The 20,134-nt window shown below is 39.5% G+C and overlaps 1 protein-coding gene across 2 annotated transcripts in view; it reads right to left on the bottom strand.

Moving 5' to 3' along the window:
- RNGTT (RNA guanylyltransferase and 5'-phosphatase) overlaps positions 1 to 20,134 on the bottom strand; it is a 347,371-nt gene that overhangs the window by 56,116 nt on the left and 271,121 nt on the right. For both annotated transcript variants that reach the window (XR_002730197.1, XM_023205265.1), the window contains exon 14: positions 14,106 to 14,172. Coding sequence is in view for 1 of the 2 variants with exons in the window: in XM_023205265.1 (XP_023061033.1) it covers positions 14,106 to 14,172 (67 nt within the window). In the remaining variant the exon portion in view is untranslated. The remainder of the gene's footprint in view (positions 1 to 14,105; positions 14,173 to 20,134) is intronic.

Here is a 20,134-nt window from a genome sequence, read left to right as displayed (position 1 = left end):
TGGCTCAAATTGCTTGATGAATGAGTAACTCCCTATCCATACTTTGTTTTAGTGTGAATTGCTTGGTGAGTGAGTGACTTTTTGCCTCTTTTTCCCTTCCCTCTTTGTGTTAAGAATGTTTTGTCTCCTGAGAGACGAAAATGGGTAAAACACAAAGTAAGCCTACCCCGTTAGGAACTATGTTAAAGAATTTCAAGAAAGGATTCAATGGGGACTATGGAATTGCTATGACACCTGGAAAGTTTAAGGCTTTGTGTGATGTAGACTGGCCGGCATTAGAGGTGGGATGGCCATCAGAAGGAAGCCTAGACAGGTTCCTAGTTTCAAAGGTATGGTACAAAGTAACTGGTAAACCAGGACACCCAGGCCAGTTTCCATACATAGATACTTGGCTGCAGCTAATTTTAGACCCCCAACAGTGACTAAGAGAAAAGGCAGCAGCAGTACTAGTAGCAAAGGGACAGACAGCCAAGGAAAAATCTTGCTCCACCCCGCCAAGGGAAGTCAGCTTCTACGGTTCTGTCCAACCCCACATCAGAGGATGCATGGCAGGAAATGTCACCAGTGGTGCCCCTCCTTACCAAGAAGAGAGGCTCCCCACATCGGAGCCCATAGCACCTGAGCCTCTGCAAGGTGCGCACACCCCAAGGCCACCTAAAACAGACAAAAGAGGATATGAAGCCTTGGGAGAAACCTCTCCCTTGGCAGCTTCCTTGCAACCTAAAACTGGGATACAAATGCCCCTCAGAGAGCAACGGTATACTGGGGTAAATGAGGAGGGACATATGGTAGAAAGGCATGCCTTCGTGTTCCAACCTTTTACCTCTGCCGATCTCCTCAACTGGAAAAATAACACCCCATCCTATACTGAAAAGCCATAAGCTCTGATTGACTTGCTCCAAACTTTTATCCAAACTCATAACCCCACTTGGGCTGACTGCCACCAGTTGCTCATGTACCTCTTTAACACGGATGAGAGGAGGAGAGTGCTCGAAGTAGCAACTAAGTGGCTGGAAGAGCATGTTCCAGTGGATTATCAGAACCCCCAAGAGTATGTGAGAGTCCAGCTACCAGGAACTGACCCTTAATGGGATCCAAACGAAGCAGAGGGTATGTAAAGGCTAATTCAGTATAGGGAGGCACTCTTAAAAGGGTTGAGGAGAGGGGCCCAAAAGGCCACAAATGTAAACAAGGTCTCCAAGGTTATTCAAGGAAAGGAAGAAGTCCAGTGCGATTTTATGAGACACTGTGTGAAGTCTATTGCATGTACACTCCCTTTGACCCAGACAGCCCTGAAAATCAGCACATGATTAACGTGGCCTTAGTTGGTCAAAGCACAGAGGATATTAGGAGAAAGCTGCAGAAACAGGCTGGGTTTGCAGGTATGAATACGTTACAATTACTGGAAATAGCCAACCAAGGGTTTGTAAACTGGGATGCAATGAGCTGCAGAGACAGCCGCAAAGGCGGTGAATGCAAATCCCAGTGAAACACTGACCTACTAGCTGCAGCTATTAGAGGGGTCCCCCCGCAAGGACAAGGGAAGAGGAGCTCCGGGAAAAATACCCAGTCTGACCGTCCAAACTTGCAACATAACCAGTGCGCCTAGAGTAAAGAGATAGGACATTGGAAAGATAAGTGCCCTCAGCTGAAAGGAAAGCAAGGTGGTTCAGAGCAAAAGACCCCAGACAAGGACAAATGAACCTTGTTCAATCTGGCTGAGGGGTTACTGAAGGGGACTGGGCTCAAGTGCCCCCAAGGAACCCGTGGTCAGAATGACAGTTGGGGAAAAGGACATTAAGTTTCTGGTTGATACTGGTGCTGAACATTCAGGAGTGACCACCCCGGTCACCTCCTTGTCTAAAAAGACTTGATATAATTGGAGCAACAGGAGTTTCGACAAAGCAGGCTTTCTGTTTGCCCCGGACCTGCGCAGTGTGGGGATATGAAGTGATTCACCAGTTCATGTACATGCCTGACTGCCCTTTGCCTTTGTTAGGAAGGGACCTGCTTAGCAAGCTGAGAGCCATTATCTCCTTTACAAAGCAAGGCTCTTTACAACTGAAGTTGCCTGGAACAGGAGTTATCATGGCCCTGACAGTTCCCTGAGAGGAAGAGTGGCGACTCTTCCTAACCAAACCAGGCAAAGAGATGGGGCCAGCTCTGAGCCAGTGGTGACCAAAAGTATGGGCAGAAGACAACCCTCCCGGATTGGCAGTCAATCAAGCTCCTGTACTCACAGAAGTTAAGCCGGGGGCCAAGCCAGTCAGGCAAAACCAGTATCCAGCCCTCAGAGAAGCCTGGAAGGTATCCAGGTTCATCTTAAGCACCTGAAAATTTTTGGAATTATAGTTCCTTGTCAGTCTCCATGGAACACCCCCCACCTACCTGTTCCAAAGTCAGGGACCAAGGACTACAGGCCAGTGCAGGACTTGCGACTGGTCAATCAAGTCACAGTGACTTTACATCCAACAGTACCTAACCCGTACACATTGTTGGGGTTATTGCCAGCTAAGGAAGTTGGTTCACCTGCCTAAACCTGAAGGATGCCTTCTTTAGCATCAGATTAGCTCCAGAGACCCAGAAACTGTTTGCCTTTCAGAGGGAGGATTCGGGGTCAGGTGTCACCACTCACTACACTTGGACCTGGCTTCCCCAAGGGTTCAAGAACTCCTCTACTATATTTGGGGAGGCACTGGCTCGAGACCTCCAAAAGTTTCCTGCCAGAGACCTAGGCTGCGTGTTGCTCCAGTACATCAATGACCTCCTGCTGGGACACCCCGTGGTAGTCGGGTGCGCCAGAGGAACAGACGCCCTGCTCCAGCACCTGGAGGACTGTTGGTATAAGGTGTCCAGGAAGAAAGCTCAGATCTGCAGACAGCAGGTACACTACCTGGGATTTACTATTCGACAGGGGGAGCGCAACCTAGGATCAGAAAGAAAGCAGGTCATTTGCAACCTACCAGAGCCCAAGACCAGAAGGCAGGTAAGAGAATTCTTAGGAGCTGTGGGTTTCTGCAGGTTATGGATCCCAAATTTTGCAGTACTGGCCAAACCTCTGGTACCAAGTTACAAAGGGGGTGACACGGAACCTTTTGAACGGGGGTCCCAACAGCAACAGGTTTTTCATCGGTTAAAAGAAAAACTCATGTCAGTCACAGCCCTGGGTCTACCTGACCTGACAAAGCCATTTACATGGTATGTGTCAGAAAGAAAAAAAAATGGCAGTTGGGGTTTTAACCCAAGTCATAAGGCCCTGGCTGAGGCCAGTGGCCAACCTCTGTAAACAGCTAGACGGAGTTTCTAAAGGTTGGCCCCCATGTTTGAGGGCCTTAGCACCAACTGCCTGCTAGCACGAGAAGTGGATAAACTATAACTCTTAGGCAAAACCTGAACATAAATCCCCCTCATGCAGTGGTGGCTTTAATGAATACCAAAGGACATCATTGGCTGACAAATGCCAGACTAAACAAGTACCAAAGCCTGTTCTGTGAAAATCCCCATATAACCATTGAAGTTTGTAACACTTTGAACCCCGCCACCTTGCTCCCGGTATCAGAGAGCCCAGTTGAACATAACCGTGTAGAGGTATTGGATTCTATTCTAGCAGACCCAACCTCCAGGACCAACCTTGGATGTTTGGAAGCTATATGTGTATGGAAGCAGCTTCATTAACCCACCGGGAGAGCGGCGTGCTGGATATGCAGTGGTAACCTCGGACACTGTTATTGAAGCCAAATCGCTGCCTTAGGGAACTTCAGCCCAGAAGGCCTAACTCATTGCTTTAACTCGGGCTTTAGAGCTAAGTGAAGGTAAGACTGTAAACATTTATACTGACTCTGGGTATGCCTTTTTAACCCTCCAAGTGCATGGGGCATTATACAAAGAAAAAAGCCTGTTGAACTCAGGGGGAAAGAACATTAAGTATCAGCAAGAAATTTTACAGTTATTAGAAGCAGTATGGAAGCCTTGGAGGATGGCAGTAATGCATTGTAAAGGACATCAGTGAACCACCACTTCTGTTGCCTTAAGGAATTCTTGAGCAGACTCAGAAGCTTGCACAGCAGCATCCACCCCCTACCGAGCTCTACTCCCTCAGGCACCCAATCTAGTGCCTACTTATTCTAAAGAGGAAAGAGACTTTTTCCAGGCAGAAAGGGGGCAAGCGATAAAGGAAGGATGGATCTGGTTATGAGATGGAAGAGTAGCCATGCCACAGCTACTAGGGGCTGCAGTTGTGTTCAATGTGCATGAGACCACCCATCTAGACTAAGAGTCACTTGAAAAGTTGTTAGGCCAGTACTTCTACATTTCACATCTGTCAGCCATTGCCAAAACAGTAACACAGCAATGTGTCACCCGCCAGCAGCACAATGCTAGGCAGGGTCCAACCATCCCATCTGGCATACAAGCTTATGGAGTAGCCCCCTTTGAAGATCTCCAAGTAGACTTCCCCGAGATGCCCAAATGTGGAGGTAACAAGTATCTACTGGTTCTAGTATGTACATACTCTGGATGGGTAGAGGCTTATCTGACTCGAACTGAGAAAACTCATGAAGTAACCCGTGTGCTTCTTCAAGATCTCATCCCTAGGTTTGGACTGCCCTTATGGATCAGCTCAGACAATGGGCCAGCATTTGTGGCTGACTTGGTACAGAAGACAGCAAAGGTATTGGGGATCACATGGTAACTGCATGCCGCCTACCAACTTCGGAGTTCCAGAAAGGTGGAAGGAATGAATCAGACTATCAAAAATAGCTTAGGGAAAGTGTGTCAAGAAACGGGATTAAAGTGGGTACAGGCTCTCCCCATGGTATTGTTTAAAATCAGGTGCACCCCTTCTAAAAGAACGGGATATTCCCCTTATAAGATATTGTATCACAGACCCCCTCCCATATTACGGGGAGTTCCAGGCACTCCTCAGGAGCTAGGAGAAATTGAGCTGCCAAGACAACTACAGGCTTTAGGAAAAGTTACACAAACAATTTCAGCCTGAGTAAATGAGAGATGCCCCATTAGCTTATTCTCCCCAGTTCACCCTTTCTCCCCAGGTGATTGAGTGTGGATCAAAGACTAGAACATAGCCCCTTTGCAGCCACAGTGGAAAGGACCCCAGACTGTCATCCTGACCACTTCCACCACCGTGAAGGTAGAAGGAATTCCGGCCTGGATCCACCACAGCCACGTGAAACCTGCAGCACCTGAGACCTGGGAGGTGAGACCAAGCCTGGACAATCCCTGCAAAATGACTCTGAAAAAGACGACAAACCCTGCTCCAGTCACACCTGGAAGCTGACTGGTCTACACACAGCGGAAGCATGAGGAAACTCATTGTGGGACTCATTTTCCTCAAAATTTGGACTTGTTCAATAAGCACTTCAGCTGATTTTCCCCATATCGAGGACTGTATCTAGTGTATTCATCAGGTTACTGAGGTAGGGCAACAAGTTAAAATAACCTTTCTGTTTTATAGTTACTGTGAATGTCTAGGAATTTTGAAAGGGACCTGCTTATATAATGCCACTCAGTATAAGGTGTGTAGCCCAGGGAATGACCAACCTGATGTGTGTTACAACCCATCTGAGCCTCCTATGACCACAGTTTTTGAAACAAGATTAAGAACTGAGGACTGGTGGGGACTCATGAAAGATACAAGTAAAGTAATAACCAGAACAGAAGAAAAAGGAGTTCCCAAACAAGTCACCTTAAGATTTGATGCCTGTACAGTCATTAATAGTAACAAGCTAGGGATGGGATGTGGTTCTCTCAGTTGGGAAAAAAAAAAAGCTATATGGCAGAAAATAAGTACATTTGTCATGAATTAGGTCTATAGGGTATTGAATGTAGTTATTGGTCCTGTGTCATTTGGGCCACCTGGAAAAAGGATGAAAAAGACCCTGTTCACCTACAAAAAGGAAAAAGTAATTTGTCTTGCACCTCCGGTAACTGTAACCCATTAGAATTAATAATTACTAACCCCCAGGACCCCCACTGGAAGACAGGGGAAAATGTAAACCTAGGAATTGATGGAACTGGGTTTGACCCCCGAGTCAACCTTTTAATCCAAGGGGAGATCCACAAGCGCTCCCCCAAATCAGTGTTCCCGACCTTTTATGATGAACTAAATGTGCAAATACCAGAACTCCCAGGGAAGACAAAAAATCTGTTTCTGCAGTTAGCAGAAAATGTAGCCCATTCCCTCAATGTTACTTCCTGTTATGTATGTGCGGGAACTACTATGGGAGACCAATGGCCTTGGGAGGCCCAAGAATTAGTGCCCATGGATCCAGTTCCTGATATAATTCCAGTCCAGAAGGCCCACACTGGTAACTTTTGGGTCTTAAAAACCTCAATTATTGGGCAATACCGCATAGCTAGAGAAGGAAAAGACTTCACCATCCCCTTAAGAAGGCTCAACTGCCTAGACAAAAGCTATATAACAGCACAACAAGAACAGTCACCTGGTGGGGTCTAAACCATACTGAGAAGAACCCATTTAGTAAGTTACTAAGTTGCAAACTGTTTGGGCCCATCCACAGTCTCACTGGGAGTGGAGAGCTCCAGCTAGACTTTACTGGATATGTGGACATAGAGTCTATTGACATATTGCTCTATGACCAATGGACAGGCAGTTGTGTCATCGGCACCATTACACCATCCTTTTTCCTGCTGCCCATAAAAACAGGTGAGCTCCTAGGCTTCCCTGTCTATGCTTCCTAAGAAAAGAGGAGCATAGTCATAGGCAATTGGAAAGATGATGAGTGGCCCCCTGAAAGAATCATACAGTACTATGGGCCTGCCACATGGGCACAAGACGGTTCGTGGGGATACTGAAACCCCATTTACATGCTCAACCGGATTATACGGTTACAAGCTATCTTAGAAATAATCACTAATGAAACTGGCAGAGCTTTGACTGTTCTAGTGCGGCAAGAAACCCAGATGAGAAATGCTATTTATCAAAATAGATTGGCCCTAGACCACTTGCTGGCAGCTGAAGGAGGGGTCTGTAGAAAATTCAACCTGACCAGTTGCTGTCTGCATATAGATGACCAAGGGCAAGTAGTCGAAAACATAGTCAGAGACATGACAAAGTTAGCATATATGCCTGTGCAGGTTTGGCATGAATTTGATCCTGGGTCTGTATTTGGAAAATGGTTCCCAGCATTAGAAGGATTTAAAACTCTTACAATAGGAGTAATAATAGTAAAAGGAACCTGCTTGTTGCTCCCCTGCTTGCTGCCTTTGCTCCTTCAAATAATGAGAAACTTTGTCACTACTTTAATTCACCAAAATACTTCAGCACAAGTGTATTACATGAAACACTATTGGTCTGCCTCGCAAAAAGACCTAGATAGTGAGGATGAAAGTGAAAATTCCCACTAATAAGTGAGATTCTCAAAGGGGGGACTAAGGAAGGAGACCACCTCTCCCATTGTCTCCTGTTTCATGAGAAAGCAAAAAGTTAAAAAAAGAAGAAGTGAGATCAATGGCCAGATGGTGTGGTGCCAAGAACCAGGTCTGGTAGTTAAACATCAACTCCTGACCTAGCTGCTTGTGTTATCCATAGATTCTAGACATTGTATGAGGAAGACTTGTGAAACTTTCTGTTCTGTTCTGCTAGCCCCCATTACTGATGCATGTAGCCCTCAGTCACGTAGCCCCCACGTGCACAATGTATCACAACCATTTCACGTGAACCCCTTAGAGTTGTAAGCCATTAAAAGGGACAGGAATCTTTACTTTGGGGAGCTTGGATCTTGAGACGCAAGTCTACCAACGCTCCCAGATGATTAAAGCCTCTTCCCTCATAAAACCAGTGTCCAAGAGGTTTTGTCTGCAACTGTTCCTGCTACACCTTAAGGTACTAAAAGCCATCAATGACAAACCCACAGGCAACATTATACTGAACAGAGAAAAGTTGAAAATATTCCCCCTGAAAACTGGAATAAGACAATGATATCCACTTTCACCACTTCTATTCATCACAGTAATGGAAGTCCTAGCCAGGGCAATCAGACAAGGGAAATAAATAAAGGCATCCATATCAGTAAAGAGGAAGTCAAACTGTCACTTTTTGCTGATGATATGATTGCATACCTAGAAAACCCTAAAGACTTATCCAAAAAGCAACTAGATCTGATAAATGAATTCAGTAAAATTTCAGGATACAAAATTAATGTACACAAATCAGTAGCACTGCTATACACCAACAGCAACCAAGCTGAGAATCAAATCAATAACTCAACCCTTTTAAAACAGATGCAAATAAAATAAAATACTTAGGAATATACCTAACAAAGGAGGTGAAAGACCTCTACAAGGAAAACTACCAAACATTGCTCAAAGAAATCACAGACAACAAAAACAAATGGCAATACATCCCATGATTATGGATGAGTAGTATCAATACTGTGAAAATGACCATACTGCCAAAAGCAATCTATAAATTCAATGCAATTGCCATAAAAATACCATCATCATTCTTCACAGAACTAGAAAAAACAATTCTAAAAGTCCCAAGTTTACACATATTTATGTCTTTAGGTAGGGCTTAGATAAAAAACTAAAACTAAATGATGAGTAAATAATGGAAGTGTGTGTGTGTGTGTGTGTGTGTGTGTGTGTGTGTGTGTGTTCAGCTGTAGGAATAATTGTTATGCTCCATTTTATATATTTAATACTAATAGTACAGATGTACAGGTATTTATCGGCATGCTATAGCAAATTTCTGAATTCATTTAACATGTGTCCAAATATCTATTATCTTTTTGTGTTCTTTCTTTTCTCTTTCTGACCTTTATAAAATGGAGCTCATTTATAGGTAAAATATCTCTAGCAAACATTGCCTGCAACACCAAGCCACCCACACTGAGGAACTTAAGTCTTGTGATGTTAATGAATGAGAATGTCTTTTCCTCCATGATCAAGTGAACAATTTCATATCATGATTTAATTTTAAAAATCAACAACCAATATGTTCTTAAGAAAAGCAAAGCAGTCTCCATTTTTTAGAGTTTATATCTCATATTTATGACACAATATATTATCTTTACATTTAGCTTAATGGGAAAAAAGTGAACATAACAAATACTGGTATTTCATATTTACAAGTCAGGTACAAGCCAACATAGGAAATGAACCTAACTTTTATAACCTAATGTCAAGCATTTGAACTATGATTTTTAAATTGTTATCCAATTAACTTACATTCTAATTAATATGCATGTAATTTGATGGAGCCATAGGAATTATGAAAGAACTTCAACAATTAATAAGGATAAGAATCTTTTCACAGTGAATGAAAGAAACCTTTCCCACATGAACACCCTAAAATCATGAACTTTTTTCTACAGGGCCGATTATCTAGGCATAAAGGATTGACAAAAGATTGACTTTTGTCACTGAGCTTGTTAGGAAATGCATAGATAAAGGAAATGTTATATTAATAAATCAGGTGAGGGATAGGGCAACTAGCACTCAGATACACATAACTCTGAGACTGTGCTTTTGAGACACCATGCAACTCACACCATCAACACAAAAATTCTCTCCTTACTGAAATATATCAGATAAGCCTCTCTCTTTTTAGTTACTTCAGCTCTAATAAAGAGAAACAGGATTTTCCAAATCACTGGTCAGAAAAATATTGAGCTGTCATAAATGTTCCTGCTGAAACCTATTAGGATTCCTGGCTATACTGCTGAATTTGGTGAATGGGATAGTGAGGGGGGTTTATGAAGAGAAACTTGCCAATTCTCCTCATGTTACAGGGATATTAAGAATGGAAGAAAAAAATGGACTTGAATACTTGTCATTATTTAAGGAACTAGAAAAGTCAAGAGGTTCCATAGTTTAAGATCCTAATGATGAACTTTAGAGAATGTTTAGATTTAGGTTAAATTAATGGAGTTATTTAAAGAGGTGCTAACGCTATGGTAACTAAGATAAGATTTTTCATTTAAAAATGTTGATATTGTGGTGGCCAGGCATGGTGGCTTACACCTGTAATCCCAGCACTTTTGGAGGCTGAGATGGGCGGATCACTTGAGTCCAGGAGTTTGAGACCAGCCTGGGCAACACGGTGAAACCCCATCTCCACAAAAAAATTAGCCAGGCATGTGGCATGCACCTGTAGTTCCAGCTACTTGGGAGACTCAGGTGAGAGGATCACCTGAGCCTGAGAGGTCAACGCTGCAGTGAGCTGCAGTGAGTTGTCATTGTGCCACTGCACTACAGCCTGGGTAACAGAGTGAGACTCTGTCTCAAAAAAAAGATGTTGATATTATGACTGAATATTTTCAGTATTAAGTATGTTGCATATTCTATTTACCTTTAGTCTACTCTGAAAAATCCTTATTTTTCAAAACATAAAAAGATGTCATATAAGCAAGTGGAAAGGAGTTTTAACTCACAAGTCTCACATGGATAGAAGAAAAATAACACATGGAGCCAAGAATCAAAGGTGAAGAAAAATCAGAAAACTATGTAACAACAACAAAAAAATCACAAAACAAGTGTACTGGCTTCTGGCCAGGGGCGGTGGCTCATGCCTGTAATCCCAGTACTTTGGGAGGCTGAGGCAGGTGGACTGCCTGCGGTCAGGAGTTCAAGACCAGCTTGGTCAACATGGCAAAACCCCAGCTCTACTAAAAATACAAAAAAATTAGCCAGGCGTGGTGGTGCGAGCCTATAATTCAGCTACTTGGGAGGCTGAGGCAGGAGAATCGCTTGAACTCGGGAGGCAGAGGTTGCAGTGAGCCAAGATTGTGCCACTGCACTCCAGTCTGGGTGACAGAGTGAAACTCTGCCTCAAAAAAAAAAAAAATAAATAAAAATAAAAAATAAAAAATTATATATATATAGGTTTCTCAGAAAACATTAACAGAAAGTTACAAAAACAAAACTGAGTGTCTAAACTCTTTCCTTTTTATAAACTGCCTTGAATGCCAATATTTTTTCATTTCTCATAAGAAAGCTTAATGGAATCAATTAACCAACCCTTAACTAATATTACTATAAAAACAATTTTGATAAAAGATTAAATAATGCTTTCCCACTAAGATAAGAAACAAGACAAGTATGTCTGTTCTTGCCATTTCTATTCAACTCTGTATTGTAGGATTTAGTCAGTGCAATAAAGAAAAAGCAGGCCAGGGGTGGTGGCTCATGCCTGTAATCCTACTACTTTGGAAGGCCAAGGTGGGAGGACTGCTTGAGGCCGGGGGTTCAAGACCCACCTGGCCAACAGAGCAAGACCCTGTCTCTATAAAAAAGAAAATTTTAAAAAAGAAAAGCAATAAAAGGCATCAAGATCAGAAAGAAGGAGAACTGTCCTTATTAGTAGAGGACTATCATTTATGTAGAGAATCCTATGAAATCTACATAAAAGCTACTGAACTAATAATCGAGTACAAGATGGTAGAGTTTAAAGCCAATACATGAAAAAAAAAAAAAGATCAATCAGCTTTTTACAGACTAGCAAGTACCATTAAACAATCAGAAATTAAAATTAAATCCTGCCCAAGTGTCAGGGTGAGTAAAAAAAAATTAAAAGAAAACTTTTATAATAGTGTACAAAACACAAAACAGATAAATTTGCTTGAAAAATGTCTAAAACCAATATACTGAAAGCAACGAAATATTGCTGAGAGACCTAAATAACTAGAGAGCGATGTGGCCTTAATGAATTGGCATATTTGATACTGTTAAAATTTCAGTTCTCTGCAAACTGATCTATACGTTCAACACAATCCTAATCACTATCTGAACAGGCATTTTTATAGAAACTGAGAAGATGATTATAAAAATTCATATGGAAATGAAAGGAACCTAGATTAGCCAAACAACATAGAGAAAGAACAAAGTTGGAGGATTTACACTACTTCATGATTTGTTATAAAGCTACAGAAATCAATATAGTGTGGTTATTGGTAGAGGGATAAACACATAGGTCAATGGAATGAAAGAGTCCAGAAATAGATTCACACACACATGGATCAACTGATTTTCAACAAAGCTGTAAGGTCTTTATTCTTTTCGAAAGTGGTTTTGGAACACCTATATATCAACATGTCTGGGAAAAAAAAGTTTGAGAGTAACATTCTGGAAAAAAAAAAAAGATTAAAAGGAAAAAAAAGAACATCAATCCATACTTGACTCTTCTATAAAGATTAACTCAAATGGACAATAAACCTAAATGTAAAACCTAACAGTATAAAACTTCTATCAGAATACATAGAGAAAAATCTTTGTGACTTTGGGTTAGGAAAATATTTCTTAGATACAACAACAAAAGCATGAGCCATGAAAGAAAAACAAACTGAACTTCATCAATACTAAGAACTGCTCTTTGAGGACACTGTTAAGAGATGAAAAGACAATCTAAAGCTGGGAGAAAATAATTGCAAATCACAAATCTGATAAAGGACTTATATCCAGAAGATACAAAAAATGTTCAAAACTCAGTAAGAAAACAAAAAACCCAATTTTAAAATAACAAGATTTGAAGACATACTTCAATAGAGAAGATATGAACATATATTTGACTAGATTCAGATGAGAAAAAAGTACATGAAAACAATCTCAGTCATTATGGAAATGTAATACAACTACCACATGACCCAGCCATTCCCCTCCTAGATATTCACCCAAGAGAAAGAAAAGCCTATGTCTATGCAAAACTTGTACACAAATGCTCACAGCAGCTTTATTTGTAACAGCCCCAAACCAGAAACAACCCAAATGCCCATCAGCAGGTGAAAGGATAATCAAACTTGCTATAGCCATAGAATGGAATACTACTAATGGCAAAAAAACACAATTACTTTTACACCAACCTGATACTTGGCAATAAAAAATAATAAACTAGTGATAAGTGCAATAATGTGGATGAATCTCAAAATAATTATGCTGAGTGAAAGGCGGCAAAAAAGAGAGAAAGTGAATATACATTATATGATTTCACTTACATAAAGCTCTAGAAAATGCAAATTAATCTATAATAACAAAAATCAGATTAGTGGTTGCCTGGAGACCACAGGAAAAAAAAAAAAAAAAAAAGGGCAGGAGGGGGAAATTTCAAAGGGGCACAGGGAAACTTTTTGAAGTGATTAATATGTTAATTATCTTGATTGCAGTTATGGTTTCACAACTACAAGCATGTCATAATTTATCAAATTGTACAGTTTATTGTTTGTCAATCAGATCTCAATAAAGCTGTTAAAAACTTTTTGTTTTCGAGGCAGTCTCACTCGGTTGCCCAGGCTGGAGTGCAGTGGTGTGATCATGTCTCACTACAACCTTGACCTCCCAGGTTCAGGGAATCCTCTAGCCTCAGCCTCCTGAGAAGCTGGGACAACTGCCATGCCATGCCCAGTTAATTTTTTTTTTATTACTTTGTAGAGATGAGGTTTCACTATGTTGCCCAGGCTAGTCTCGAACTCCTGGGCTCAAGCAATCTTCCAGCCCTGGCCCTCCCACCTTGGCCTCACAAAGTACTGGGACTGTAGGCATGAGCCATGTGCTTGACCTGTAAACATTTTTTAATGGCAAAAGGGATGATCTCAAAGATTAATCTCTAAATGTACTCTTCCAAATTAATCACAACTATTTTGGTCAAAGTCATCTTTACTATGGCAAGAATATTAAAATAATCAATTCCTTTGAAAAGCTGAATGATTTCTTCAGCAGAAATACGCAGAAGCTAATGAAATTATCACTTCACATTCACTTTTTTTTTTTTTTTTTTTTTTTTTGAGACAGGGTCTCACTCTGTCGCCCGGGCTAGATTATAGTGGTGTGATCATGGCTCACTGCAGCCTCAAACTCCTGGGCTCAAGTGATCTTTCCACCTCAGCCTCCAGAGTAGCTGGGACTATAGGCACATGCCATTGAACTTGGCTAATTACAAAAAAAAATTTTTTTTGTAGAGACACAGTTCCCAACATAGTCTCAACATCCTGGGCTCAAGTGATCCACCTGTCCTGGCCTCCCGAAGTGCTGGGACACCATATTTTTATATGTTGATGATTATTAGCAAGTTTTTGATAGATTCTAGATAAGAGAACATCCAGGAAAAGTACCCTGAAAATGAACAAACATACCTTGATTTGTGCAAAGGGTCTTTCATAACCTCCAACATACAGAAGGCCAACATTCTGAGGAAGTAACCTACAAAGAAAAAAAAGCATTATTTATAAAATACTCCTTATGAGTAAGGTTGTATAATTATCAAAATTTGAATAATAGATATAATATAGATACATTATAAAATATATTAGATGGATGCCATGAGAAAAGTATTCTTGTCTTTCACACTATGAGACAGTAATCAGCAAATAAATAATTTTATATTTCAGAAAATAATGGGAGCCAAGTGTGGTGTGTGCGTACAGTCCCAGTTACTCGACAGACTGAAGCAGGAGGATTGCTTGACTCCAGGAGTCCAAGGTTGTAGTGTGCTATGACCGCACCTGTGAACAGCTACCCCCTTTAGTCTGGTCAATATAACGAGACCCCATCTCAAATAATAATAATAATAAGTAAAATGTTGAGAATGAAAACTTAAATGCAGAACACTCTAACATATTAGTAATTCTAACACAATTACAGAGGGTCCTTGAATAATACAAGTTTGAACAGCATGAATCCACTTACACAGAGATCGTTTTTCATTCAATAAAAGTTACACTGAGTGTGCCTGTCTCTCCTGCCTCCCCTTCCACCTCTTCCACCTCTTCTCCCTCTCCCACCACTGAGACAGCAAGACTAACCCCTCTTCCTCCTCCATCTCAGCCAGTTCAATGTGAAGACGACAAGGATGAAGATGTGTATGATGATGTACCACCACTATGCAATGTACAGGAGATAATACAAACCTAAATACATCGGTACCAAAATCTAACAGGAAAACCTGACAAATACATAGCCTTAACAAAAGGTACCCTCCAATAAGAGGTATAACAGAGAAACTCACCATTAGAAAGTAGTGGAATAAAGGTATTTGCTATGAAGGGATCTGGAAAAGTTTGAATAGATGGGATTTGGGATTAGCCTCAAAGATTGGGTAACACAAAGGGAAAAAAACAACGTCCTGCGCAAAAGAAGATTTGAGACAAAGACAGCACAAGTATGGACGGAGTAAGGAATAATTTAGTTGGAGATGAGAACTCAAAGAAGTTTAGAATTAACCATGAAGAATTTCAAATGGCATATACTTTGTTTCGTAGGCAATATGGAGTCATATTAAAAGATATACTTATTTCTTATAAAACAATAAACATGAAAATAAAAATCAAACCAAAGGTCTAATATAGAAAAATGGTAACGATTATGGTCTCTGCATTATCCCTTCCTTCTTATTCCCACAGTTCTAATATGTCCTCACTCTTAAATGCAATGAAACATTGAGAATGAAGACATACTATCATTATAACTGTGTTTGTGGAGTATGTAGGGAACTGGTAGTGGTGTGGGGTATAGGAAGGACATAATTAAATATTCTTGCATTTAACTGACCAAAATGTACATATATCTCATCTTTCTTTTATCACAAATCTTTACATAATGGACACTGTGAATAAATGGATACAACTTCAGTCTGAACATGATTATACATGAAGAAGAAAAAACAAATTTTCTATACTCCTTGCCCAGAGGAACTACGCAACGTCACTTCTCAAAGTCTCGACATTGAAAGTTAATGGCCTTTTAACGTAATAGATTTCTAATGATCTCTAGGATGGCTATAAATTCTATTGCATGAATCTCAGAATGGAACACTGTGTAGTATCTAGAGTCAAAACAAAAAACTAAAACAATTGGAAACTCAAAACAATAAAAAACTTCTCGGCACGCCATACTGATATAATCACAGCAAATGAGAACACGAGATTATCATAACCATCTCTTTTAAATTCTGTTAGTGACTTCAAAACCCTACTTCAACAATTCCAGGATATACATTTATTTATAATTTAGCTTCTCTGAAATTGAAATGCCTGTGATGCTAGGTGGTATCATAATAATAACCAGGTGACTGTTGTGAGGCAGTTGTGTGATTACCCCTCATTGACATGGTCTACTAAGACCATGAAAGCACAGTCTCATAGCAACTTAGATTCTATGAAATAAGGTAGATACTTAAGTCTCCTGGGAATATCCGCTATACCCTATGTTCTATAAGAGCCTATAGGCCGGGTGTGGTGGCTCATGCTTGTAATCCTAGCACTGTGGGAAGCCGAGGAGGGCGGATCACCAGAGGTCAGGAGTTTGAGACCAGCCTGACCAACGTGGAGAAACCCCATCTCTACTAAAAAGCCCAAAATTAGCTGGGCGTGGTGGCGCATGCTTGTAATCCCAGCTACTCAGGCGGCTGAGGTAGGAGAATCGCTTGAACTCAGGAGGCAGAGGTTGAAGTGAGTCGAGATCATGTCATTGCACTCTAGCCTGGGCAACAAGAGTGAAACTCTTATCTCCCCCCCCCCCCAAAAAAAAAAAAAGAGCCTATAAAGTATTAAAGGGTCACTAAGAGAATATTAATAGCTGCTAAACACAATTCTGAATTAAGCCAACTTAGCAAAAACTTTCTTACATTTGGAATGTAAGTGATGACACTGTAATTTGAAACATATTGTTGATGGTTACAAACACGACTAAAGGCATTTGTTTAGTAGATTCAAATAGGAAACATAGGAAATGTCCCCTAATCTAAGAAATGGAGAATTTCTTAGCCCATCATTTGACAAATAAGAAATTAACCAACAAAACTTTAAATCTCTCCCAAATCATTGCTGGTATCATAAATTGAACGTTAGGTATATATAGCAGTAGTTTAATTTATTGCCTATATAACAAATGTTCACAGAAAGCTTGATAAAACCTCCTCCTTTAGCAGCAGGAATAGTCACTGTTCATACAAATAGATGCTAGAAAAGGAAAAGAATAAAAGTTGTCTGACATTTAAAAATCAGTATGCCTCTAAATTACTATCCATATGCATTTCAGGAAGCTTGTCAATATACTATTTAGTGTGTCCCTCCCTCCAACTTGTCTAATAACTACCTTTCCCTAAATAAGAAATTTCTTAAATATATCAGTTAGCATACATATGTATGTATGTATATTTCACTTTTAAAAATTACTAGTCTTTCTTATTCATATACTTCTTTCTTACTCATTATCCCTTACCATATATTATATTACCACCTTCGTTTGAGTGGATTTTAACATGTGTCATAATTTAAAGGCCTGCTATGCATAAGATAATACTTTAAGAACACAAATTCCCACTTTTAAAATGGACTTCTTTAAATATTTTTACCTTTCAAAAAGTATTTTTGCAAATTGTATACGTAATTATTGTCAAGTAATATGTACCATTTCATCATGCAGTGTGCTTATGTACAATATAGCAATCACACATTTTAAAACCCCAGAGTAAAGCATTAATTCAGCACTAATAAACACATTTATACGTATATTTAAAAATAGAAGCCCTGACTTACTTGGTACCAGGTAATTGTTTAGCCCTTAAGTTAGGCGAACATTACCATAACCTTTATACAAATGCTAACAACTCTGAGATATTTGTTTGCAACTAAATGTTTCTATACTGTGGCTACCAAAGAGGATGTTTTTGGAAAGTAGCAATAAAGAGACACTGTTGGACAAAAACAATCTATTACAGCTTTAGAAGTTAAGAATAGACAAGACTAATATCTATTTTACTTTCAATTTTCCAAACACAAACACTAACCAATATCTATTCTGAAAAGAAAGCCCCAAAATTGTTTCCAGAAAAGTTTCTCATAAAAGAAAGTAAAACTTGTCAGGTAATAGAATAAACATTTAAAAGAACTTTATTCACCCAATACCGATGATACATCAAACACAGAAAACCTGCTTTAAAAGTAAATTGAGTCTGTAATTATTTCAAATTACAAGTTTAAAGGGGGCAAGGGATTCTTTCTAAAAATAAGCTAAATAACTCAAAATTAACTGTTCTATGTACAAGCCATAACTATAGTACCCATTATCAGATATATTTTTACATTGCAACAAAATACCTTGAAACAACTTATAGCACCTTGAATACTGACTTACATAAAATTCCACTGTTTAGCAAGTTATCCAAAGACCAGACTACATCCAGTACATCTACTATTAGAAACCAAACAACCAAACAAATAGAAAGCAAATACACTTAATATAGGATCAGTAGTGCCATCTTGAACTTAAGAAAATGCATATTATTGATAAGGTCTACATTATTCTTCGAATCTTGTAGTGGGATGTAAATTTAAAAAGTGTATTCCACAAAGCTAATTTTTTTCCTTTATTTAAAATTTCCAATTTTTATTTTAAGTTCAGGGTATGTGTGCAGGATGTGCAAGTTTGTTACATCAGTAAACATGTGCCATGATGCTTTGCTGCAAAGACCATCCCATCACTCAGGTATTAAACCCAGCATCCACTAGCTATTCTTCCTGATACTCTCCTTCCTCCCACATAAAGCAAATTTTGAACAAATAAAGTAATGCAGATCATAGCCTCAGAACATAATTCAGCTAGAAATCAATAACATAAAAGTAACCAGAAAAATCCTCATGTCTGTAAAGACAGAAGTATACTTTAAAATAACCCATAGGTCAGAGGTAAAATCATAATTGAAATTATGAAATGTCTTCAACTGAATAGCAAAATAACAATATATCAAAACTTGTAGGTTGCAGGTAACAGTAAGATACCATAATACACCTATATATCCAAAACATATATATGAAAAAGAAGAAATGCTTTACAGAAATTGATGAGTTAAGTATCCACCTCAAGAAATTAGAAAAATAACAGTAAATGAAACCCAACAAAAACAGAAGCAAAGAGGTAACAATTAGCAGAAATTCATGAAATGGAAAACACACTGGAGAGGATCAAAAACACAAAAACTGTTCCATTTAAGATAATAATTGAATTGAGTCTGAATGAGGTTGACAAAGAAAACACACAAATAATCAGTAGTACAAAGAAAACAGCCTAAATGTAGTAACTAATAATAAGAGGATATTATACTTTTATCCCATCAAGTTTCAAAAGCCAGAATAAACTCCTAGAAAAATATAATGCACTAAAACTGACACAAGAAAAAAATAGAAAATCTTAGTTGTCTCACCATAAACAATTTTAAACTACTCCACAAAGAAAGTAAAAGGTCTAGCACATTCACCAGCAACTTCTACCAAAATTAATTCTAATTATATACAAATTTTTCCAGAAAATAGAAAAGAATATTTCCCAATTCATTTTATAAAGTTAGCATAACTTTGACACGGGCACAAAATGCAATGTGGATTAAGAGAGAATAAGAAAACAAGCCACAGACTGGGAAAAAAAATATCTTCAAAAGACATATGTGAACAATAAGTTCCATCCAAAATATACAACAAACTATTAAAATTTAACAGTAAGAAAATAAACAAGTTCGCCTGGCACGGTGGCTCATGCCTGTAATCCCAGCACTTTGGGAGGACAAGGTGGGAGGATCACTTGAGGCCAGGAGTTCCAGACCAGCCTGGGCAACACAGCAAGACTCCATGTCTACAAAAAGTTTAAAAATTAGCTGGGCACAGTGGCATGTGTCTGTAGTCCTAGCTACTCAGGAAACTGATGCAGGACGATCTCATGAGTTCAGGAGTTAAAGGTTACAGTGAGCCATGAACGCACCACTGCACTCCAGCTTGAGTGACAGCAAGATCCCGTCTCTAAAAACAAAACTGTAGAAAAAGAAAAAATAAATAAATAAATAATCTGATTTAAAAACGGTCAAAAGACTGGAACAGACACCTCACAAAAGAAGATATGCAGATAGCAAGTGGTTATATGTAAAGATGTTCAGTCTCATATGTCATTAGGGAACTATAAACTGAAGTAACAGTAAGATACTATGATACACCTATGAGAATGGCCAAAATCCAGGACACTGACACCACGAATGCCGGCAAGGATGTGGAGCGACAGGAACTCGCAAGCATTGCTAGTGGGAATGCAAAATAGTACAGCCCCTTTGGAAGATAGTTTAGTGGTTTCTTACAAAACTGAATATACCCTTACCACATGACCCAGTAATCACATTCCC

The sequence above is a fragment of the Piliocolobus tephrosceles genome, chromosome 5 (assembly GCF_002776525.5).
Source record: "Piliocolobus tephrosceles isolate RC106 chromosome 5, ASM277652v3, whole genome shotgun sequence".
Classification (NCBI taxonomy): domain Eukaryota; kingdom Metazoa; phylum Chordata; class Mammalia; order Primates; family Cercopithecidae; genus Piliocolobus; species Piliocolobus tephrosceles.
The sequence above is the reverse complement of the archived record's forward strand: the minus strand, read 5'-3'. Positions and strand labels throughout refer to the sequence as shown.